Source organism: Scleropages formosus, chromosome 3 (genome assembly GCF_900964775.1).
Source record: "Scleropages formosus chromosome 3, fSclFor1.1, whole genome shotgun sequence".
In the NCBI taxonomy this organism is placed as follows: domain Eukaryota; kingdom Metazoa; phylum Chordata; class Actinopteri; order Osteoglossiformes; family Osteoglossidae; genus Scleropages; species Scleropages formosus.
The window spans coordinates 39,270,434-39,296,464 of record NC_041808.1 but is presented as its reverse complement, the minus strand read 5'-3'; the positions used below and the strand labels follow the sequence as shown (position 1 = coordinate 39,296,464).

Sequence of the window (26,031 nt, the reverse complement as noted above, 5' to 3'; positions counted from 1 at the left end):
TTCAGCCTTTGTGACTTGTTTTTCTTGTGGACACGTGGGTGAGAAAATTCCTTCTATCCCACGAGAACAGTTTCTTCATTTGGTGTTGCTGTCTTATCTCTGCATAGCGGCAGACCAGGTGCAGTTATTAATGTGTCCTTGCAGATGCAGCCTTAACACTTGGTGCATTACATATTCCTGCAAGCAATTATTACAGACAATCCCTAATTCATAGTTTAAAGGTGAATAAAGAGCCTTAGAAAAAGTAGAATGAATAATTGATTAATTTTTCAATCACTGCTTCCAGCTGTAAGACCTCTAAGCAAGGTATTTACTATTAATTACGCCAGTAAAATTATGCAGCTGTATAAATAGGTAAATAATTCTAAGCTGCTATGGTGAAAAGGGGGAGGTGTGGTAGTGCAGCAAGTTTGGCCTGTGTTGTCACGTCCCTCGCAGCCAGCACATTGGCGACACCTGCCGTTTCCTAATGGAAACAAGTGTAAAGAGGGACGCCTAGGAAGCCTGGATGTGGAACCTCGTTTTGCCACCTTTGTTTCCTCTCTGGTAGTGTTACAGTGAACCTTTCCCGATATCGACCTTTGCCTTTGTATTTCCTGGCCACGCTCTTTGTCTAGCGCCCTGTACTACGTTTGCTGATCGCCTAACCCTGTTCCACGACTTTGTTTTTTGGATTACATTTTGGCTTTATTAAATATCTTTTCAAGAAACTCTGCACTTGAGTCCGTCCTCCTTAAAACCAAACCATAACATGTGTCTGCTGTGTGGTGGGTCTAAGGTTCAAGTCCCACGTGGGGTGCCTTTTGGCGGAGTGGCATCCCATCCAGGGTGTGTCCCCTCCCCCTTTGGCCTTGCGCCCTGTGTTGCCGGGTAAGTTCTGGCTCGCTGCGACTCCGCTTTGGACAAGTGGTTGTAGACATTGCTTTGGTGAAAAGCATCAGATAAAGGTACTCAACACAGCCAGTGTGCACTCATTATAGGAGTACTCCCCAAGATCGTTTTGCATTTTGCACAGAAAAGGAGACTGATAAGTTCAATGACTTTTTCCATGTGCAAATACAAAGTTCCATGTCATAGGCACCCTTTTTAATTCTTCCCAGTGAACAGCCCTCTTTCTGACTGGAGGTCCTGAATACACACACACACACACACCGGAGCCTAACCCGGCAACACAGGGGACACACCCCAGAACAGGACACCAGTCTGTCGCAAGGCACCCCAAGTGGGACTCGAATCCTAGACCCCAGTCCAACTCACAGCGTCACCGCCCTCCCCCCCCATGGTCCTGAATACAGAAATATTAAATAACTTCAGAGTAGGAATAAGTCTGGGAATACATTACGCTCCAATTACAAGTCATGTCAAAAAGAGTTGTTTTGTGACAGCACTGTAGGTTACTTCATCACTAAAAGAAGGATTTAAAATAAGTTCGGAGTCCTGCAACCCTTTTTGGTCTCTTTTATAATCAATTCTTATTCTTATATTTTTTTACCATTCCTCATATTCTTTTCACAGTTATTTTTAGTAGCTGCATTGAATACACTGAATAATTACATGTGCCCTCAGAGAACTTGTGTGAAATCAGTTTATAATAGCCAAAATATATATTTCAGAGATAATATACAACAGGGAAATACTTCCTATTAAAGCCCTCCAAAACATTGAATGACCAGGACTGGAACAAACATGACATAACAACATCAGAGAAATTCTTGTCATCTGAGACATTATGACATATCGGGAGACATTTTTACATTTTCACATTTTTTGAGAGTAAAAATCCAGCATCCTTTCTTGTAAGGAACTTCAAGGAGGAAAATTTATTGATCCATCTGTTCAAAGATAAAAAACTGAATTAAAATATCGTATGTGAACAAAGCACGCAATGACATCCTACAAAATTAAAGACGATTTTGAAACATATTAATAGTTACGACTTATAACTGGTATAAGAGTACAGCAAGCCTTCCCCTATGTTCCAGCTGAACTAATGTTTTAAGAATTTCTGTAAAGTGACAGAAGAGTAACAGCAGATGTTGAAGACATTCCGACCAACAAGCTATATTCCCACCAGCAGGGGGCTGTAGAAACCAACAAAAGACCGTGACAACAATAAAGCAGGAATCACTTTTCTCTTAGTCCTTCACTGTTTCTTCTTCTTCCATACTTAGTGTACAACAGTTACTGTACATAGCTGTAGTCTTTGGGTTTTGCCTGAGTAACTCAATTTACTTCCTTTAGCTCCTTCAGCCTCTTAAGACTGTCTGTTTGGAGAGGAGACTCACAGTTACACAAATGCTAATGACGAATACATGAAATTCATCAGCGAGAATAACTACATTGCTGGAAACTTTTGGGTAGCTTTAAATTTACTAAAACTGAGTCAAAAAAATAGTTTTAATGTAATCTGCTATATCCATGTTCTCATTTAGCTGTTTTGTGTCAGATGAACTGTTTTGCATTCCTGCTTTGGCAGCTATCTCACAAAGATATTATGACTTGCATTAATGTTCTACATTAATTAATTTATGCCCTGTATTTGTAGGATCATTTTACAGTCTTAATCTGATGAAGACTCATCAAACGTTAATTCGTATTTTTCCATCCTGTGCCATATCCAGAACAATGATGAGAGGTGTCTTCTACTGATAAAAGTACATAAAACTTCAGAGAGTCGCCGCGGAGAAAATTTAAAGGCAAACATCATTTAAGATTACCATGATTTACAGCATAATCAGAATCAGAATCAGAACGAGCTTTATTGCCAAGTATGTTCACACATACAAGGAATTTGTCTTGGTGACAGAAACTTCCACAGCACAGACAGAATGACAGTGACAAGACAGATGAGAAGATAGAATATGTGAATGAAGGAAAAAAAAATTATAAAAATATAAAGTACCCAATATACAAAAATAGTCACTAGACATTGTATGTATATAGAGGTATGTTCTATACAAATGCAAGGGAATGTAAGTAAGACATATGATGTGATAAATAAATAAATAGCGTTGTGTATTACACTGGTTTACTCTCTAGGGGGGGATTTAGCTGTTCATGAAGTAGATGGCCTGAGGAAAGAAACTTTTCTTGTGCCTGGCTGTCCTGGTGCTCAGTGCTCTGTAGCGCCGGCCAGATGGCAAAGGTTCGAAGAGGAAGTGGCCTGAATGTGAGGGGTCTAGAATGATTGGAGAGCTGAGGGGGGGTGTGTCGATGATTCTTCCAGCAGTCCGAAATATCCACTGTAATAATGCTCATTTAGATGCCTACAACCATCCCATCCAATCAGAGCCCTCTCTTAATGCAAATGAGGAGCATGTTTATCTAAGCTCTAGAAAAGCATGTTCACTGTGAACCTCCTGACAGAAGCTCTAGCAATCAGACTCAAAAAATTCTAGGATGGGGTTCTTTCCATTCCTTTGTATGTCACTGTATTTTCTGAGAGGTAAGTTCAGACTTTCCCACAGATGCTACTCAAAGGAGATGTTTATGACTATGCAGCACACTTGTCATGTTTCTGTCTGTTTCAGGGGTGAACTGTGAAGTGACACTGACCCAGTCTGAACCTGCGATAAAGAGACCAGGGGAACGCACCAAAATATCATGTAAAGCGGCAGGATACACTTTTACTGATTACAACATCAACTGGATCCGACTTTTTCCACCGAATAAATTTGAATGGCTGGGATACATCACTAGCTCATCCAGTACAGGCTACACTGATTCTGTGAAGGGCCAGATGACTATGACACGAGACAATGGCCAAAACATGGCCTACCTGGAGATAAACAACCTGAAGACTGAGGACACAGCTCTGTATTACTGTGTGCGATACAATCCACACAGTGGAGGAAGTTCATATGAAGCACTCACAAAAATCACACGAACGTACTCCGTTGGTGTTATCTTGTACAATGTGTACTTTATACACCTCACACACCTGGTCAGGGACAAGAATGTCCTGTTGTCAGAATCAGAATCGAATTTATTTGGCCAAGTATGCACACACATACAGGGAATTTGGTTTTGGTTCACAATGGCTCAGAGTGTAGAGTAGACAAGACATATACACACATATAAACATACATACACAAATACAACCAGTGCAAAGATACGTTGACAGTACCGGAGAATAACAGAAAATAACAAGAGATGGATTAAACAATGGGGGATGGAATAAATAATGATGAGTGATTGAATAAATATTGAGGGAGGGAATAAGTAAGAGGGAGAAATTATTGCACAGAAAACAAAACTAACAAAAAATCAGTTATTCATGGACATAACAGAATGGTGAAAGAAACTGTTTTTGTATCTGGTTGTTTTGGTGCACAGTGATCTGTAGCACCTGCTGGATGGGAAAAGTTCAAAAAAGCTTTGGCCTGGGTGAGACAGATCTGTCGCTATTTTCCCTGCCTGTCTCCTGATTCTGGAGGATTACAGCTCCTGGAGACAGCACAGTCTGGACCGGTGACCTTTTCTGCAGACCTGAATATACAGTGCAGCCTGTTCTTTTCTTGGTTGGTTGCTAATCCAAACCAGACCGTGCTGGAGGAACTGAGTAAAGGTTCAATGACAGCTGTGTAGAACTGGATCAGCAGCTCCTGTAGCAGATTGAGCTTCCTCAGCTGGTACAGGAAGTGCATCCTCTACTGGGCCTTTTTTGTGATGGACACCATGTTGGTTTTCCACTTTAAGTCCCAAGAAATTGTAGTTCCCAAGAACTTAAAGGTGTCCACCACTGACACAGCATTGCTGAAAATGAAGAGGAGGCAGTACTGGGGGGTTCCCCCTGAAGTCCACTGTCATCTCCACCGTTTTCAATGTATTTAGCTCCAGATTGTTCTGAATGCACCATTGGACCAGCTGTTCCACCTCCCGTCTATATGCAGACTCATCACCATCTCTGATGAGTCCTACTAGGGTTGTGTCATCTGCATATTTAAGAAGCTTGACAGAGGGGTCCCTTGAAGTGCAGTCGTTGGTATAGAGGGAGAAGAGGAGCTGGGAGAGCACAGATCCCTGGGAAGCATCGGTGCTGATTGTGCAGGAGTTGGATGGGAACTTCCTCAGTCTCACCTGCTGCCTCCTGTTTGTCAGGAAGCTAGTGATGCACTGACAGGTGGAGGGAGGCTCAGCAAGCTGGGCAAGTTTACTATGGAGGAGTCCTGGGATGATGGTGTTAAATGCAGAGCTGAAATCTACAATCAGGGTCTTTGCTGACGTTCCTGGATTTTCCGGGTGCTGCAGGGTATAGTGGAGACTCATGTTGACTGTATAATCCACTGACCTGTTTGTTTGGTAGGCGAACTGAAGGGGATCCATTAGGGGACTTGTGATGTCCTTTAGATCAGCCAGGACCAGTCTTTTAAAGGTCTTCATGACCACAGATGTCAAAGCAACAGTCCTGTTGTCATTTCACCCTGTAATGGATGAGTTTTTGGGGACCGTATGATTGTAGACAGTTTGAAGCAGGAGGGAACTTTGTACAGTTCTAGCGATCTGTTGAAGATCTCTGTGAAGACAGGAGCCAGCTGAGCAACACAGGTTTTCAGACAGGAAGGTAAGGTAACATCTGGGCCTGGTGTTTTCCTGGTCTTTTGATTTGGAAAAGCAGGTGCACATCCTTCTCACAGATCTTCAAAACCAGTTGGGAGGCAGGGGGGCTAGGTGAGGGGAACTCCGTCATATGTATATTAGGAGAACTGAGGCAGGTGAGGGGTGTGGACATTGACTGATCAAACCTGCTGTAAAACAGTCAGGTCTTCAGCCAGTTGTTGACTTCCCACAGTGTGGGGGGATGGTTGCCTGTAGTTGGTGATTTGTTGCAGGGTTAGGGTTAGGGTGAAGGTTAAGACCATTGGCTGAGAAGCTGTTTTTGTTTTTTGTAAAACAAAACCCGTCTAGGACAGAGGGGGTTTTGTCCTAGGGGAGTTTTGTCTGGACCCGGTTTTTCAGCCAATCAGTATAACTCCCTTTAGCCACTCTGATTTCCTTGTTCAGTGTGTTCCTGGCCGGCTTCTACAGGATTTTGTCCTCACTTCTGTAGGTTGCCTCCTTGGCTTGCCGAAGCTGCCTGAGTTTGGCTGTAAATCATGGTTTGTCATTTCCTAACTTTGTCCGGGACTTTGTTGGGATGCACAGTTCCTCACAGAAGCTGATGTAGGAGGTCACAGTATCAGTAAGCTCATCCAGGTCAGCAGCTGCAGCCTCAAAAACCCTCCAGTCACTGACCCTGATCCTTATAAACAAGTTATATAAGTCCTTATGAAAATAAAGTCATGACCCAGAGGGACAATACCCCTAGTGACCAAAGGAGGCGCCACTCAGTTCCACTAATCCAGACACAAACACCTGTTCACAGTTTTGATGATCAGTCGCATATAAAAGTAGCAAACAACTGAGGCAAGATTGCAGATTCTTATTAAATGTTCTATTCTGGATTCCGTTGAGAACCTTAGTTACTCACTTGTCACATGTGGTGTTAAAATTTTGTAGTTGTAGAAATTCTTACAGTTTTGTTAAGCATGGCAACTGGTAATATTTTTGTACTGGGTTTAAGGCTGTGCTCTGTGCTGTGGAATGTAAGACAATTGCCAAACATAGCTCATGCAGCAGCAATCTGTATGAACTGGAGAGGTTTGATGAAGTCCTGGAGTCCAAACAGGAAAGAGCTGCAGAAGTCCAGGTGAGATATCACCATGGCCTGGATAAAGAGCTGTGTTGAGCTCTTTGAGATAGGGGTGGATCCTGGGACTGTTATGCACAATGTACAGTATCTGCAGGAATGTAAATGTAGGAGCAGGTTATAACTGATATGCTTATAGAAGCAGAGGTATAGTTCCACATTCTTGATCATGAAGAAGGTGAAATTAGCTAGTTTTCTAGTTTGATATGGTTCTCAACAGGAGGACAAACCAACTGGGAGGTGAAGGATCTCTGAAGAGGTTGAGCTCTTGGTGGTGATCAGACATCCAGGTAGACACACACACTTTTCTGAACCACTTGTCCCATACGGGGTCACGGGGAACCGGAGCCTAACCCGGTAACACAGGGCGTAAGGCCGGAGGGGGAGGGGACACACCCAGGACGGGACGCCAGTCCGCCACAAGGCACCCCAAGCGGGACTTGAACCCCAGACCTACCGGAGAGGACCTGGTCCAACCCACTGCACCACCGCACCCCTCATCAATTATCATTGATATGATAATTATTTTTCAGATATAAAATCAGCTGCTCATAACTATCTGTGGAGAAATTATTAATTTGTCTGCATTTTAGAAGAAAACACTACATTATGACTGAATTGCCCCAGTGGCCCAAGCATGTTCTGCATATTCTCACAGTACTGGTTATGAGTCCTGATCAGTCTGGTAAGGCAGAACACATACTGACACAAAACATTAGTTAAAATCCCCAAAGTGATAAAACAGTTTGATCAGATGACTAATTTCATTCTTTATTGCAGTCCTGCCCACAGTCCAGCAGCACAGTAAGTAAAGTTTCCTCCTTTATACCTCTAATTTACATATAGTTACTATAGTACCACATCGCCAGTGTATGCAAACATGACTTAGTCCTGACTCTTAAATACCAGTGATGGACACAGACCCCAGCAGGAGACACTCATAGATCTTCACTTCAGTTCAGCTTCAGCACAAACATGTCCCCTGTGTCTCTGCTCTTACTGCTGGCAGCTGCTTCCTGTAAGTCTTTGTTCTCAGCACTGTTACTAGATATATATTTTAGATTGTTTACCCTTTTCCATTGTTTTGTGTCACAGTTGTAAGTATATTAATGAACTTTTCTCTCTATGGGTGTTATATGTGAAGAGGTTCTGACAAAGTCTGCTGATCAGATGGTCAGTCCAAGGAATAAACTCACTATCACCTGCTCTTGGTCTGGTGACAGATGTACATTTACATTTATTCATTTAGCAGATGCTTTTCTCCAAAGCGATGTACACCTCAGAGAAAATACAATTTGTGCATTACATCAGAAGAAAGAGAGACATCGTTGCAGACATGTAATTCTTAAGTAAACCTGGTTTGTTTCTTTTCACTTTATCCTCCAATGTTCACCGTACGCTAAAGTGCATAAAACTCAGGATGGACGATCCTGACCACCTTCCTACAATTTTTTTTTTCTTTTTAAACTACACAAGTATTTACATACAACATAGGAGTAGCGGCTGTGTAAAGGCTTATCTGGGGATGATCATAAAATTATGGTGCATGAACATTTACACCATACATGAGCTGGAGAGATCTTTAGCGAAGTGAGTCTGGAAAGAGTGAGTTTTCAGACCATTCTTGAATGTAGACAGATTTTCTGCAGTTCTGAGTGCGAGGGGGAAGCCATTCCACCACAAAGAAGCTAGAACCGAGCACCTCCGTGCTTGACTTTTCGTCCGCAGGACCGCCAAGCGAGCAGAAGTAGACAAGCGACGGGATCTGGCTGGAGTGTAGCGGTTGATCACTTCTTGTAAATAGCTGGGAGCAGTTCTATTGATGCATTTGTAGACAATAACGAGGGTCTTGAATTTGATCCGGGCAGCTATAGGAAGTCAGTGCAGAGAAATAAGAAGAGGAGATACATGGGAACGCTTTGGCAAATCAAACAAAGCTTGTGCAGCAGTATTCTGTATCAGCTGCAGAGGTTTGATGGCAGTAGCAGGAAGGCCACACAGGAGAGAGTTACAGTAGTCCAGATGGGATGTGACCATGGTCTGGACAAGTAATTGGGCTGAGTCAGCTGTGAGGTAGGGATGGATCCTACAAATATTATGCAGGATGTATCTGCAGGACTGGATTGTGGCTTCAATGTGCTGAGAGAAAGACAGACTTGAGTCAATCATCACTCCCAGACTCTTAGCCGAGGTAGACAAAATGACTGAGTTGTTCAGTTTGATCGATAGATAGTGACAGAGGAGGTGTAGATCGAGAAGAGAAGAGGAACTAGTACCAAACCCTGTGGGACAATGGTTAAGAGAGGCAGAGGAGAAGAACAAGAGCTATGCCAGACCACTTGATAGGATCTGTCAGATAGGTAGGACTGAAACCATCTTAGTGCTGCTCTTTTGATTCCAAGCTGACGAAGAGAGGAAAGTAGAATCTGGTGGTTGACAGTGTTGAATGCTGCAGTTAGATCAAGATGGCTGAGGACCAAGGAGAGGGAGGCAGCTCTAGCAGATTTGAGAACATCAAACAACACCAGAAGCGCCATCTCAGTGGAATCACCAACTTTGAAACCAGACTGGTATCCATCGAGGCAATGGTTCCAAGTGAGGAAATCAGACAGTTGATCCCAGGCAACCGTTCTAGAGTTTTAGATAGGAAAGAGAGGAGGGAGACCGGTTTGTAGTTTTGGACTGAATTGGGATCCAGGGAGGGTTTCTTTAACAGAGGTGAAATGAGAACAATTTTGAAGGCAGCTGGGAAACAGCTAGAGGAGAGTGAGGAGTTGATGATCTTAGAGATGAAGGTGGAGAGTTGTGGGGAAATGTTCTGTAGGAGTGAAGATGGGACCGCATGAAGCGAGCAGATGGTGGCTGTGTGCAATATCAGGAGGTTCGAGATTTCAGATTTGGAGAGCGGCTTGAAGTTGGAGAGGATTGCTGCGCTAGGAGGTCCAGCGCGAACTGGGCAGGGTAATGCTGAGAACTTGTTAGCGATTGCTTTGACTTTGTCTCCGAAAAACAAAGCAAAGTCATCAGCAATGAGAGAAGAGGGAGGAGGAGGCGGTGGAGGACACATAAGGGATGAGAAGGTGGCAAAGGGTCTGTCTGGTTTTTTTCGTTGAAGTCTGAATTTTGTTGTGATAGGAGGAGATTTTAGCTGAAGAGACAGCAGAGTGAAAAGTAGCTAAGAGTAACTGGCAGGCATCCAGGTCTGAGTGAGTCTTGGATTTTTGTTATCTTCGCTCTGCAGCCCGGAGTTTGTTCCTGCTAGCACATAACCTATCAGTCAGCCATGGGGTGGCACTGGGGCGTGCTGGTCTGGAAGACAGTGGACAGAGAGAGTCAAGGGTAGAAGATAGGGCAGAGAAGAATGTGCTAGCAGCATCGTCTGTTGATAGATATGTGGAAGAAATTCGACATAACTCAAACAAAGGACCCATGATAGGAGAGAGTATCTCACTTTATTTTACCCCAGCTGGAAGGAAAGTCCCCTGTGTCAGAGTCTATGGAGTCTCTCCAAGCAACCAATACACACATATTACATAGGTCTAGAAACGCATGCTACATATATTGTAACATTTCTTATTGGCTTTCTCTTTGCATGATCAACGTGTGCTCAGATCGTGTTATTTCTAATTTGTTACTTACTTATCTACTAAGTTTCCTATAGGCTAAAGAAAAGTATGCGCATTGTATAGCAGGCCTCCTACACACCTTCAGCTTATCTCTAAACCTGTCAGCATTTGAGTTCAGTTCAGGGTCTGTACAGTTTGCATGTTTCTCCATACATTTACACCCCCAACATACAAAGCAAAAAGCAGTGACAACAGCTTCTGTTCCTCCATTGCTTTAAAAACACACGAGTGGTCGCTGTGAGTTGAACTTTACTTGATGGATTTTCCTTCTGTATACTAGTTTAGTGTACAGTGAAAACACAAATAAAGCAACCGCACACTGTTTTTATCCAGAATTTGACAATCTGTTATAAATATCTGTATTTGTATTTTCTAGATAAAATAAAAATGCTATTATTGGACTAATCTCTAATTTTAAAAGTTGAAATGAAAGGCTGGTGGCTTTGCGGATGCAGCATGTGGTGTAAATGTCTGTGATGGGGGAGAGACCCCAATGATCTTCTCAGCTGTCCTCACTATCCACTGCAGGATCTTGCGGCCCGAAATGGTGCAATTACCAAACCAGGCAGGGATGCAGCTGCACAGGATGGTCTCAATAGTCCCTCTGTAGGATGTGGTGAGGATGGGCCTTTCTCAGCTATCGTAGAAATTAGAGATGCTCCTGGGCTTTCTTGGCTATGGAGCTGGCATTGAGGGACCAGGTGAGATTCTCCACCAGGTGAACACCAAGGAATTTGGTGCTCTTGACGATCTCCACGGAGGAGCCGTTAATGTTCAGCAGAGAGTGGTTGCTCTGCGCGCTCCTGAAGCTAATTATCTCTTGTTGAGTCCACATTCGGGGACAGGTTGTTGGCCCTGCGCCAGTCCGTTAGCCGTTGCACCTCCTCCCTGTATGCTGACTCATTATTCCTGCTGATGAGGCCCACCACGGTCATGTCATCGGCAAACTTGTTCATATGGTTCGAGCTGTGCATTGCTGCACAGCCATGAGTCAGCAGATTGAACAGAAGTGGACAGTGCTCAGTGTGGTGGTGTTGGAGATGCTGCTCCCGATCCGGACTGATTGAGTTCTCTCAGTCAAGAAGTCTAGGATCCAGTTGCAGCGGGAGGTATTTAGGCCCAGCAGGTGCTGAGGAATGATTGTATTGAATGCTGAACTGAAGTCTCTGAACAGCATTTGAACGTACGTGTACTTTTTTTTTTTTTTTTTTTTTTTTTTTCCTCAGGCCAGAGTCTAGCGACAATATTCAAAATATATAATATATACAGACAATGTACACAGTGCCAAAACAATTTAGGTATTTGTAAATATGAATACAAACAAGGAGGCTAATGTAATTTGCATTGTAAACTAGGGACAATTGTCACGTCCTACGGGGTCACTGCCCCTCCAGGTCAGAGGTGGTGCCAGTCAGTGCCGCTAGGGAGCACCCACATATCAGCTCACAGTCTCATAGGACACGGAGGTATAAAAGGAGCCAGTGGAGCAGAGCTGATTGTGGATTCTTAATCAGTGGTTCCATTGTGCTCTCTTGGCGATTAGTAGTCTCTTGTTCCCTCAGTCTGTTTCCTAGGTATTCGTGTTCCAGTCCCGAGTGCCCCTCCTGTCAGTTCCTGCCTCTTGTTCTCCAGTCCTGGTCCAGTGTTCCAGTCCGGTATTTCGTCACGTCTTGGGGTTGCAGTAATACTCACAGAATAGCGTTTCACTGTTATTTTTTTTTATTATTATTATTTATTATTATTGGTGTGTGTGTGTGTGTATTATTGAACAAATCACACACAATACCAGAACATTAATTCAGAACAATCAACCTAGCGAGGGGGAATTTAAAAAAAAAAAAACGTAAATTATAAAACACTCCAATAACCAAACATTACATCAAGACCTTAAAAATATCACAATAACAAACAGTCTTAATAGCCTTCTTATTATCACACTCCTTGATAGTGTCAATGTACTGCTTAACTTCTTTAAGAAAAACAGAAAATATAGGCTTTTTATTAGCAAATTTTGACCTGTGTATATGATATTTAGCCAAAATGATTAATAAATTAATGATAATAAGCCTGTTTCTCTATCTGCTTATCAAAATGGAAGAACCCAAACAGTACACATTCATAATACAAAGCAAAATCCTTACACAATTTATCAGTTATAAATTTTGAGACATCTCTCCATAGCTGTTTGGTATAACGGCAGTACCAAAAGAGGTGAAGCACCGTCTCTGGGCGAAGGCTACAAAAAGAACAATTTACATCAATCCCATCCTTGAATTTTCTAAGAAAATGCTTGACAGGATAGAATTTGTGTATAATCCTGAAAGAGATTTGCGTTTCACTGTTCACCGTAGTTTAAACACCATGTGTGTTTCCTGGCCTCGTGTTTCCTGTTTCAATTTCACCGAGTGTCTTACAGTCTGCACAGTGCACTTTTAACATCACCCTGCACGTGAGGTCATTTTACGTTTCGTCCGTGTTCGGACGTAATAGCAACGCGCGTCCGTGTCGGACTCCCATCCGGACGCTTCAACAATAAAACATTAGTCACTGGAGACCACGCTCTACACACTACAGACACTAGAAACTGGCTATTAGAACAATAATAAATAACCGTTTCAGTAGATATGTTGTTTGCTTAAAGGAACATGTACCTTACCATACAAAGTGAGATGTTTTTGTTCAAATTATTTGTGCAGGCTTTTCTTCTGTATGTACGGAAAAACAGCCAACTGTGTAGAATATGCAGTGTGCAGATGGTCTGGGGGATCGTGCTACTGAGGATTCTCACAGCCTGAGGGAAAAAGCTGTTACACAGCCTGGAGGAGGTGGTACGGGTACTTTGGTATCTTCTTCCGGACGGCAGGATGAGGAAGAAGCTGTGAGAGGGGAGTGTGGAGTCAGATGTGATGCTGAGAAGCACTGAGGTGCATTTCCAGACCCAGTGCCGCATAACATTTTATGGCTTAATGGTTTAGAGAAATCAATAATTGTACATTATTACTTTTTTAATGAAACATCCATTCTTATTAAGCAGAATTGTCTAATTTTTTTTTATTGTGAATATGCATTGATGAGCCTTAAGAATCTGTTTTGCTTGGATTATATACTATTACTTTATCACTATCCATAACCGCTTATCTGAAGGCAGGGTCATAGTGGTCTGGTGCCTCTTGAAGTAGCAGTATATGGAGACAGGCTGGTCAGGCTACTACCTAGGAGGACAGTGTAAGGATACAGTTGAATCACCTGTACAGTATATTATATCCATGTGACAGTGATGAAGTACAATGAGGATGAAGTGCCGCTCTGAATCCTCCTTTTAAACCGAGTGTCACCTGTCCGGTCAGAGGGAGGAGTTCATGCAAACTGAGCTCTTCCTATTACATTTAAGTCTGTGCACTGAGCAAAGAGGGAACGAACACCAAATTCTGGCTGGGTTAACTGACATTTTACCACAGTCACACACATTCACCATGACCTTCTTAACTGCTCTCCTGATAATGACAACATGCTTAACAGGTACATTTTAACAACACATATAAGCTGTGTCTCCTCTTGAGTACTGAGATGGAGGTTTAATGTTTATTTTCTTTCCACAGGTGTTACTGGTCAGACACTGACTCAGTCTGAAGCAGCAGTTAAAAAGCCTGGAGAATCTCATCGACTCACCTGTACAGCCCCTAACATCGATTTCGGCACCTCTGATATGAGCTGGATCCGACAGCCTCCTGGGAAGTCACTGCAATGGATTGGTGAAATTAGCAGTCTCAGCACCAACTATGGCAGCTCTTTTCAAGGCAGATTCACCATCTCCAGAGACAAGAGTCAGAAGCAGGTGTATTTACAGATGAACAACCTGAAGGACGAAGACACCGCAGTTTATTACTGTGCGGTAAACACAGTGAGTGGAGACACTGCAGGGCTGTACAATAACTGCTCCAGTACATCTCACACTGAAGGTCACTCAAGTGTGTCTCTGCAGCACTGTCTTGTTCGTCTTGTCCAAATGGTAAAACTAGCAGAAACTTGTATTGGTAACTAAAAATATGAACCGCTTGGAAGAGACATTTATATACTGTACTGAAATATTTATGTTATTAATATTAAAATGTGCAGGTTAAGATGATTTTTTTTCCTTCTGGCTTCTTTTTTGGAGCCCACTTAATAAACCGCCCTGCTGTTCAGCTCAGTCAAAGTGAATTTGTAATACTAGAATTCCATTCCACATTTTATCTCTGAGCTCACATGCTGTGCAACAGACTTCCTCTGAATATCACATGTCCTCCCAGTTGAATTTCAGAAACTTTTCCTCAAGCCACACACACACACATTTTCAGAACCGCTCGTCCCATACGGGGTCACGGGGAACCGGAGCCTACCTGGCAACACAGGGCGTAAGGCCGGAGGGGGAGGGGACACACCCAGGACGGGACGCCAGTCCGTCGCAAGGCACCCCAAGCGGGACTCGAACCCCAGACCCACCGGAGAGCAGGACCGTGGTCCAACCCACTGCGCCACCGCGCCCCCCTTCCTCAAGCCATTTTGTAAATATTTAGCTTCACCTGTATTGTGTCACCCTTCCTGGATCGGGGCCTTGGCATGGTGGAAGGGCTTGCAGTGATCTAGGGATCTCCAGAGCTATGTCATCGGGAGCACTATGCTCCTGGTAGGGTCTCCCAAGGGAAACAGGTTTGGAGCGAAGATCCAGACTAACACGATACAAAAACCTCCATGGAAAAAGTAAACAGGAGATTGTTTACCCTACCCGGAATAGGGTCTTCGGGATGTACCCCTGGAGCCAGATCTGGCGGTAGTGTTCCTAGGAGAACGCCTGGTGGCCGGGCAGCCCACGTAGCCCGGGCGGGCTCAGCCCAAAAAGGCATTGTGGGGGGGCCATGTGGGCCTACCCCCTGCAAGGTCTAGCATGGGGGTTGGATGCAATGTATACCTGGAGACAGGAGGGGGCGGGGTGGCGCATGGCGTCGTAGCCCCTCACGACGGAAACTGGCTCTTGGTACGTGGAATGTCACCTCACTTTGGGGGAAGGAGCCGGAAGTGGTGCGGGAGGTTTAGAAATACCAACTAGATATATTTGGGCTCACCTCCACTCACAGTGTTGGCTCTGGAAACAAACTCCTCGATAGGAGGTGGCCCCTCTCCTACTCAGGAGTTGCACGAGGTGACAGGCACCAGGCGGGTGTGGGGATACTCACAAGCCCCCGGCTGGCTGCCATACACTTGGAGTTTGCCCCGGTGGACGAGAGGGTCGCCTCAGTGTGACTTAGGGTTGCAGAGAGGAAAACTTTGACTGTTGTGTGTGCTTATGCTCCAAACAGCAATTCAGAGTATTCGGCCTTCTTGGAGAAGATGGGTGGGGTTCTGGACAGGGCCCCACCTACAGACTCCATAGTTGTGCTGGGGGACTTCAACTCTCACGTTGGCAATAACTTGGAAATCTGGTGGGGGGTGATTGGGAAGAACGGCTTGCCCACTCTGAACCCGAATGGTGAAATGTTATTGAACTTCTGTACTAGTCATGGTTTGTCCATGACAAACACCATGTTCGAACACAAGGATGCTCATAAGTGTACTTGGTACCAGAGCTCTTTGGGCCAAAGGTCAATGCTTGACTTTGTAGTCGTTTCTTCTGACTTGAGGCCACATATTCTGGACACTCGGGTGAAGAGAGGTGCTGAGCTGTCAACCGATCACCATCTGGTGGTGAGTTGGATCAGATGGCGGGGAAAACTGATGGACAGACCCGGTATGCCCAGGCGTTTAATGAGGGTGTGCTGGGAACGACTGTCAGAGGACCTTGTCCAGAATGATTTTAACTCGCACCTCCGGGTGAGCTTCTCCCATGTCCCGGAGGAGGTAGGGGACATGGAGTCTGAATGGACCCTGTTCAAAACCTCCATTGTGGAAGCAGCCAGGCACAGCTGTGGACAAAAGCTTGTTGTTGCCAGCCAGGGCGGCAACCTGAGAACCCACTGGTGGACACCAGTGGCAGGGAAGCTGTCAAGCTGAAGGCCTTTAGGGCCTGGTTGGCTCTGGGGACTCCTGACTCAGGAGACAAGTACCAGCAGGCGAAAAAGGCAGCAGTGACTGCGGTTGCAGAAACAAAATCCCGGGCATCGGAGGAGTTTGGAGAGACCATGGAAAACGACTATTGGTCAGCTTCAAAAAGGTTTTGGGGAATCATCCGACAGCTCAGAAGGGGTCGGAGGAGTTTCGCTCAGGCTGTGTTTAGCAGGAGTGGAGAAACTCCGACCTCTGATGAGGACATTGTCGGAAGGTGGAAGGAACACTTTGAAGAACTCTTAAACCCGAATGATATGCCTCCCTTACAAGAGTCAGGGACAGAGGCTTTCAGGCTGTCAGAGTCCATTTCCCTGATGGAAGTCACCTAGGTAGTTGGTAAGCTCCACAGTGGCAAAGCACTGGGGGTGGATGAGATCCACCCGGAAATGCTTAAAGCCCTGGATGTTGCAGGGCTGTCATGGTTGACATGCCTCTGCAATGTTCCATGGACCTCAGGGACAGTGCCCTTGGATTGGCAATCTGGGGTGGTGGCCCCTATCTTTAAGAAAGGGGACCAGAGAGTGTGTGCTAATTACTGGGGCATCACACTTCCCAGCATCCCTGGGAAAGTCTATGCCGGGGTGCTGGAGAGGAGACTCCAGCCAATAGTTGAACCTCAGATTGAAGAGGAACAATGTGGATTCCGCCCTGGCTGTGGAACAGTGGACCAGCTTTTTACCCTTTCTCAGATAATTGAAGGGGCATGGGAATTTGCTAATCCAGTCTACATGTGTTTTGTGGACTTGGAGAAGGCCTATGACTGCGCTCTCTGGGAAATTCTGTGGGAGGTGCTTCGGGAGTATGGGGTACCGGGGCCACTACTGCGGGCCATTCAGTCCTTGCACATACAGAGCAAAAACTGTGTCCGCATACTCGGCATTAAGTCAAGCCTGTTCAGGGTGGGTGTTGGACTCCAGCAAGGTTCTGCCTTGTCTCCACTCCTGTTTGTGGTTTTCATGGACATCAATGAATCAAGGATATCAATGTGCAGTCAAGGTCAGGAGGGCATACTGTGTGGAAGTCGGAAGGTGATGTCTCTGCTTTTTGCAGATGATCTTGTCCTTTTGGCACTGTCACATGGTTGCCTCCAGCATGCACTGGAACAGTTTGCAGACGAGTGTGAAGCGGTGGGGATGAGGATCAGCACCTCAAAGTCTGAGTCCATGGTTCTGTCACGGAAAAGGATGGTATGCCCCCTCCAGGTAAGGGGAGAGTTTTTGCCCCAAGTGGAGGAGTTCAAGTATCTTGGGGTCTTGTTCACGAGTGAGGGAAGAAGGGAGCGTTAGATCAGCCAAAGACTGGGAGCAGCGGCAGCAGTAATGCAGTCGCTGTACCGGACTGTAGTGGTGAAGGGGGAGCTGAGCCATAAGGCGAAGCTCTCCATTTATCAGTCGATCTACTTCCCTACCCTCACCTATGGTCATCAACTCTGGGTGATGACCGAAAGAATAAGATTGCGGATACAAGCGGCCGAAATTAGTTTTCTCCGCTGGGCGTTGGGACTCACTCTCTGTGACAGGGTGAGGAGTTCGGACATCCGGGAGGAGCTCAGAGTAGAGCCGCTACTCCTTCACATTGAGAGGAGCCAGTTGAGGTGGTTTGGGCATCTGATAAGGATTCCCCCTGGATGCCTCCCTTTGGAGGTATACCGGGCGTGGCCAACTGGGACAACGCCCCGAGGTCAGCCCAGGACATGCTGGAGGGATTATATCTCACAGTTGGCCTGGGAACAGCTGGGGATCCCCCAGGTTGAGCTGGAGGAAGTTGCAGGGGACAGGGGTGGCTGGGCCTCTCTGCTCTCCCTGCTGCCACCGCAACCCTTTAAGGACAAGCGGGACAGAAGATGGATGGATGGATGGATGGATGGATGGATGAGATGAGGTGAGATGAGATGTATTGTGTCAGTGGCCTTTAGTAAAGCCTGCCTCACTGCACTATTTTTAAGAATTCAATTTTGCAACATTTCATTTATTAATTTAAAGTTTATTTTGTTTGACTTTTTGTCTAATAAGTTTGTTTTGTGTTACAAAAAATATCACGTTATTCCTATTGTACTCGCCAAACACTCCTTTACAACCAGTTCTGACATAATGAGTGGTCTGTGGGAAATTTCTCAGTTAAAATCTCAACATACTGACTTTGAAGGAAAATACTTTGAAAGCCATATATCAGCAAAATTATGCCTGTGACAGGTATTAACATCATACCTCATGGACCAACAGCATTATATTTTGAAAATAGATCAATTCACTCTGACTGAATCAAGCCAATAGCAGGTTGAAATCTTTGATACAAACAGATTCTCCAGAACAGAATCCTTACTGAAGTCAGAAACTGTCTGTACTATGTTATTCTACAGTCTCAAAACTTCTGAAATACTGTTGCAATAGGGGGGCATGGTCCTGCTCTCTGGTGGGTCTGGGGTTCGAGTCCTGCTTGGGGTGCCTTGTGGTGGACTGGCGTCCCGTCCTGGGTGTGTCCCCTACGCCCTGTGTTACTGGGTAGGCTCCGGTTCCCCACGACCCCGTATGGGACAAGTGGTTCCGAAACTGTGTGTGTGTGTGTGTGTGTGTGTGTGTGTGTGTGTGTGTGTGTGTATACTGTTGCAATAACCTATGGGGAATACTGAATTATTCTTTTCAATTAATTCAGAATCTGACTGCTTAGAAGTCTTGAACTTCTGTGGTGGGCTTTGACAAAGTCTTCCTGATTTGAGAGAATTTCGGTGCAGTACTACCACTGACCAGAAGATGTCGTAAATACTCAGAGAAGGGTACGGTGTTATGCAGTGTACAGTACTGCTCATTGGCACTACAGAAATAAAGTGCAGTTTTGATCCAATACTGATTCCAATTTTATGGCACATGATAGGAAAAGCCACTAATTATCATGCACTATTAATTGAAAATCATTTTTTTAATTTTGCACACTGAACTTAAGCTGAGCTACCTGATGAGTGTAAAGTAAAATGTTGATATGTTCATGATTTTATTGGTTGAAGGCTACAGCACAAGACATCAGTAAACACAACACTTTACAAGATCTTATTACCCTTTATACATAAAATATGGTTTCATTCCTAATGTATGCACCTCTTAAAAATTCCACAATAAACTTCCAATAACCACATTTTTTATTACTTAAATGAAAGATTTCAAGTAATTTCCTAGAGATGTTGCATTTTTTGTTTGTAACAGAAATCAATTACTGGCCGAGTTTTCCAGATGATGAATTTTTGCTTTGAACATTCTGATGATGAGACACGATGTGTACGAGAGCATACAAGAATCAGCCATCTCTAGAATTCAGGTAAATTAAATAAAAATATTACTAGTGAAGAGTAAATAACTGTAAAAGAGTTGACGACATAAGACCTGTCACTGTAACTTTATTGCCATGCGAAAGAATACATTTTAATATATGTCGTAACTGAAGTACATATCAGGAAGTTACTTATTTTTGCAGACTGCATTATATGTGTTGACAGTGATTGTTTTCAGAATATTCATTTTAAGTATCGTGTAAGGTAAAATGCTTTTCCTGTTACAGTAATTTACTGATATCTGTACACAATGCCTTGTTCACACCATTTTTTGTCTCACTGTTGTTTTTCAGCAGTTCACTGTCAGTCCCTGTCCTCCTCTGGAACAGTGGTGAAGAGGCTGGGAGACTCAGTGAAACTGTTCTGTACAGGGTCTGGTTCTCCATGAGCAGCTACTGGATGCACTGGATCCGTCAGCCACCAGGGAGAGGACTGTAATGGATTGGGTTCATTTACACTGGTACTGACATTACCTTCTCTGAGTCCCTCAAGGGCCAGTTCTCCATCGCCAAAGACAGTTCCACAAACACACAGTACTTGGAGGTGAAGTATCAGTGAAGGATCAGCATATGTACCATAGCCCTTATTTGTCTAACCTTTCATTCGAGCACAGCACCTAAATTAATGATTGTTTAGTATAACGGGAGTTTTTTTTTTATTTCTGAATTTTACTTTGTTGTAAGGTCTTACAGCAATTAATTATTTTTATATTTATTATTAAAAGTATTTGTTTTTTTTCTCCTTTTAAATAAATTATCCCAGCTGTAGCATTTTAACAAAAGCCAGTATGTCACAAAATCTATAAACTGAAAGAAAAAAGATCTGAGATCTTGCTGAATGAAAAGCCAACTGATCCAAGAAATGATCCAACTATTTTTGGTAAAAGGAGCCAGATGAACCAAATCGGTGAAAAGACATGGAAACCTGAAACTATTAATTAGCTAGATTGCTCTGAATTAATGAATGTTCTGGTTATCTTGAAATTCTCCAGTTGAATACAAGTTCATCAAGGTTTTTTCTAGTTGTCCTTTGTGAACTTGATTAAATATGTCTATTAATTTGAAGTAAATAAAAGCAAACAGGTAAGACCCAACAGAACATAAAGCAAAATCAGGAGAAAAAAATTACCACAGTTTCTGTCTTTTGCATGTTTCCCCAAGATACTGTCTGCGGTAACATATCAGACCCCTCATTCCTCCTGGAGTCTCATAAGATTCAGTCTGTCTGGGTCTTACTTGGCACCCTGGGCCACTACATGTGACTGTGATAAAATGCTTTGAAATACAAAATTTTCTTTTAGAAAAAGTGTTATATAAAAAAATAAATAAATTTCCCCACTTGCCCCCCTTTTTGCGGGCGGTCTTACTCCTTTAAGCTCGGGTCTTCTACCAGAGGCCTAGGAGCTTCAGGGTTCTGCGCAGTATCTTAGCTGTTCCTAGGACCACGTTCTTCTGGACAGAGATCCCCTTGTTCCCGGGATCTGCTAGAGCCACTCGCCGAGCTTAGGAGTCACAGTCCCAAGTGTTCCGATTACCACGGGGACCACTGTTGCCTTCACCTTCCACATTTTTTCTAGCTCCTCTATCAGTCCTTGGTATTTCTCAAGCTTCTCATGTTCTTTCTTTCTGATGTTGCCATCGCTTGGGATGGTGACATCTATCACTACGGCTTTCTTCCTCTGTTTGTCCACCACTACTATGTCCAGTTGGTTAGCCATTACCAGTTTGTCAGTCTGGATCTGGAAGTCCCACAGGATCTTAGCTTGGTCATTCTCGACCACCCTTGGGGGTGTATCCCACTTGGATCTTGGGACTTCCAGCCCATACTCGGCACAGATGTTCCTGTACACTATGCCAGCCACTTGGTTATGGCGTTCCGTGTATGCCTTGCCTGCTAGCATCTTACACTCTGCTGTTATGTGCTGGATTGTCTCAGGGGCATCTTTGCACAGCCTGCACCTGGGGTCCTGCCTGGTGTGGTAGACCCCGGCCTCTACTGATCTTGTACTTAGAGCTTGTTCCTGTGCTGCTATGATTAGTGCCTCTGTGCTGTCTTTCAGTCCAGCTTTGTCCAGCCACTGGTATGATTTTTCGATATTAGCCACTTCTTCAATCTGCCGGTGGTACATACCGTGTAGGGGTTTGTCCTTCCATGATGGTTCCTCTTCTTCCTCGTCCTCCTTCTCGGGTTTCTGCTGCTTGAGGTATTCACTAAGTATCTCATCAGTCGGGGCCATCTTCCTGATGTAGTCAAGGATCTTTGTTGTTTCATCCTGGACAGTGGCTCTGACGCTCACTAGTCCTTGGCCTCCTTCTTTCCGCTGAGTGTACAGTCTCAGGGTGCTGGATTTGGGGTGAAACCCTCCATGCATTGTCTGGAGCTTCCTTGTCTTGATGTCAGTAGCTTCTGTCTCCTCTTTTGGAGATATGCACCTGCAGGATTCCAAGGTACTTGTAGCTGTCCTCAACATCTGCTATGTTGCCTTCTGGTAGTACAATACCCTCGGTTCTAACTACCTTCCCTCTCTTTGTTACCATCCGGCTACACTTATCCAGTCCGAATGGCATTCCGATGTCATTGCTGTAGATCAGGGAATTGATGTCTCATTCACTCTTGGCATACAGCTTAATGTCAAGCATGCAGAGGAGGTGACTGATGTTTACTCCATTCCTTAGTCAGTATCCGTAGCCAGTCTTGGTTCAGGCCTATGCAGAACAGCAGTGAGGACAATGCATCTCCTTGGTAGATGCCACACTTGATGGTGACTTGCGCAATTTGCTTGGAGTTGTGAAGTGAAGAAAATAAAATGTAAGAAAAACAATCGACCCATTCCTTTGTCATGAGCACTTTCTTGAGCGGTTTCAGGCTGTGTTCGACCACCCACTGTCAGCCCCCGTGGCCAGCGACTGCCTGATGGGGATCCAGCAGGGAGGTCGGACTGTGGCTGACTACGCCCTGGAGTTCTGGATCCTGGCAGAGAAGAGCAGCTGGAACAAAACTGCCCTCTTGCCCTCTTTCTGCCATGGGCTGCACCCCAAGATTCAGACTACACTGGCAAACCAGGGGAAGGACTGGAACCTGGAGCAGTTTATAGCGCATGCTATCATGGTGGACATGCTACCACAGGAGTACATGCCTCCTCCCTGGCGATGCACACGGCAGGCACCAACGCCACCTGAAGTTCCAGTACTGAGGCCGCTCGGAGCAGAGGTGAGTGCCGCCCGCTGTACCATTACACAGCTTAAGGTTCCTCTAGAGGCATCCTGGGGGGCCTCTCAGATGCAGATCTGCGTGTTGGAAGATTCGGGAGGTGCCAGTTGCTTTATGGAGATGTCCTTCGCAGAGCCTCACAACATTTCTGTACATTTTTGTGCCACCAAATGCCGGATCATGGCTCTGGACGGCCAGCCATTAGGTGTGGAAGTAATTGAGAAGCAGACCGAGCCGTTAAGAGTCCGGATAGGGGCGTGACACACGGAGGATTTTGTGTTTTATCTTATCTGGGCTTCAGAGACTCCTAAGATTCTGGGATTCACATGGTTACAGAAGCACCACTCGGTCTTCTCCTGCAACCGGGGGGAGTTAATGGACTGGGTCTCACAGTCCGCTTCCTCCTGTCTAACCCTACCCTGCCAAGCCACCACTGTAGAGAGTCCGAAAACGGCCAAGGCGTTCATCATGCCCAGTGAATACAGGGACCTAGCGGAGGTGTTCAATAGAAGTAAGACAGCTACCTTACCCCCGCACAGACCATGGGACTGTGCTATCAATCTGTTACTGGGCGCAACTCGTCCTAGGAGTAGGATGTATCTCTTGTCCCTGCCCGAGCAAAAAAGTGCTCCAGGAGTATGTGAGGGAGGCCCTAGCATCGGGCAACATTAGACCGTCCAGCTCCCCAGCAGCCGCCGGGTCCTTTTTTATTGCGAAAAAGTATGGAGACCTGCTCCCTTGCATTGACTATCGATGGCTAAATGCCATCACGGTCAAGTACACACACCCCTTGCCACTCATTACAGCAGCACTGAAGCAGGTCCACAGTGCTTGAGTTTTTTTTCAAAACTAGACCTGCGCAGCGCGCATAATGTCATCCGGGAGGGGGATGAGTGGAAGACTGCATTCAGCACCTCCCTGGGCCACTATGAGTACCTGGTCATGCCGTTCGGCCTAGCCAATGCACCGTCTGTGTTCCAGGTTTTTGTGAACCATGTCTTGGGGGACGTGGTGAACCAGGGTGTTCTCGTCTACCTAGATGACATCCTCATCTATTCCTGGACGATGGACCAGCATGTCTGCCTGGTGACGCAGGTACTGCGGAGGCTGCTGGAAAACCGGCTGTATGTCAAAGTAGAGAAGTGTATTTTCCATCAAAACCAGGTCTCCTCTCTCGGGTTTGTGCTGAAGGCCGACGGCGTGGCCATGGACCTGAACAAGGTCCAGGAGGTGCTGGACTGGCCCTGGCCTATGATGGTAAAAGGTCTTGCAGTGTTTTTTGGGTTTTGCCAACTTCTATTGCAGGTTCATCTGAGGATTCAGCTAGGTGCCTGCCCCACTGACAGCACTGCTGCGAGGAGGGAGGACGAAGCTGGCATGGACCCAGGAGGCCCAGTCTGCCTACCAGAACCTCAAAGAGCGGTTCATGATGGCACCGATCCTGCGGCACCCAGATCCCTCACTCCCATTTCTGGTGGAGGTGGATGCCTCAGAGGTAGGGGTCAGTATGGTACTTTCCCAGAGACAAGGTAATCCCCCAAAACTTCACCCCTGTGCGTTTTACTCAAGAAAGCTGACCCCAGCCAAACAGAACTATGATATTGGCGACCGGGAACTGTTAGCCGTTAAACTGGCCTTAGAAGAATGGCAACATTGCCTAGAGGGCGCTAATCATCCGTTCCTAGTTTTGACAGATCACCAGAACCTGGAATATCTGCAAAAGGCACGGTGCTTGAACCCCTGGCAGGCGCGCTGGGTCTTGTTTTTCACACTTTCAGTTTACAGTGACTTACAGGCCGGGGTCGAAGAATATCAAGGCAGATGCGCTGTCCCGCATGTATAACCGAGATCCAGAGCAAGCGTGCCCTCGCCCATCTTACTGGAACATTGTGTGGTGGCACCGTGAGGTGTGTGGTAGGAAAGAACAACATCGACTTCTCACTCAGGTTACAGAAGCCTTTAATGCAATACATGCGCATGGGTGAGCCTCCTGAGTCACACCGAGGCAAGCAAGCAGGCAGATGTTTATACACACAGGGGCCAGATTGTTACTTCCACCTCAGGCTTGTCTGTAGGTGTAGGTGCAAAAGACATCCTTTTATCACAACATACCAGTCACGCTTAGTCACGTACACAGTTCCTCATTTTTGGACACTCTAATCCTATTCTAAGCACACATACCCTTAACCAAAACGGCTGCGATTTCTGATCTTGCGCTAGGGCGTTCTCGTACAAGCACATGCTACCTTATCTTAGAGAAACAGTCTTCATACAAACAACAGCTCAAAAATGTGTACAAAGTTCACATGATTACTGCACCACACCTTAATGTTACAGAATAGAATAAGTAAAGCAGAATTTCATTCCACACTCCCCCCCTTTGAGATATAACCAACGTCTCTCAAACGTCTCACCAACACTAATGACCTAAAACGCCTTGGGGAACTCAGCTAGGGCCTTTTCCCTGTTGTCCTCCTCAGGGATCTGCTGGTAATGGGTGTAAATTTGCAAGTTCAAAGGGTTGAACCTGGAACTCAGCTCTAAAACGTGTTAACACCATGTAGGCCTTTCTCACGCAGATGTTCTACATGTCTCTTGCGGTCTGCAACAGCGGTTTCAGTTCGATTACCTCCCTGTTTCTCAGTAGACTTCCCAAACAGTAATACAATAGGCAATACAATCTCACACACACACACATTTTCAGAACCGCTTGTCCCATACGGGGTCACGGGGAACCGGAGCCTACCCGGCAACACAGGGCGTAAGGCCGGAGGGGGAGGGGACACACCCAGTCCGTCGCAAGGGCAATACAATCACCAGTGCTAATATAAAGAAACGCAGAGTTCCACCCATTCCACACAGTCCTGTCCATCGGAAGGGATTCCAGGGCATCTTGGAGTCATTCATGATGTTGCAGGATCGGTTACTTTATGGCAGTAGGTGATGTGGGTCCACTAGTCCATGCCTTCTACTTTCACAGCGTGGGGCTTGGACAGTAGCACTTGAGGGGCTCTCCACCAGGGTTGGTTCCAATGTTTCCTTCGTAGGTCACGGATGAGAACTCAATTGTCTGGAAGCAGCTTCAGCATGTCTCCCTGGTTAGG

The 26,031-nt window shown here is 45.4% G+C and overlaps 1 gene segment (V, D, J or C); it reads left to right on the top strand.

Moving 5' to 3' along the window:
• Window positions 1-7,663: 7,663 nt before the first annotated feature.
• Window positions 7,664-26,031, top strand: part of LOC108930692 (immunoglobulin mu heavy chain-like) — a 309,816-nt gene continuing 291,448 nt past the window's right edge. Inside the window, 2 exon segments of the C gene segment in view lie at window positions 7,664-7,706; window positions 13,914-14,206. Coding sequence covers window positions 7,664-7,706; window positions 13,914-14,206 — 336 coding nt within the window.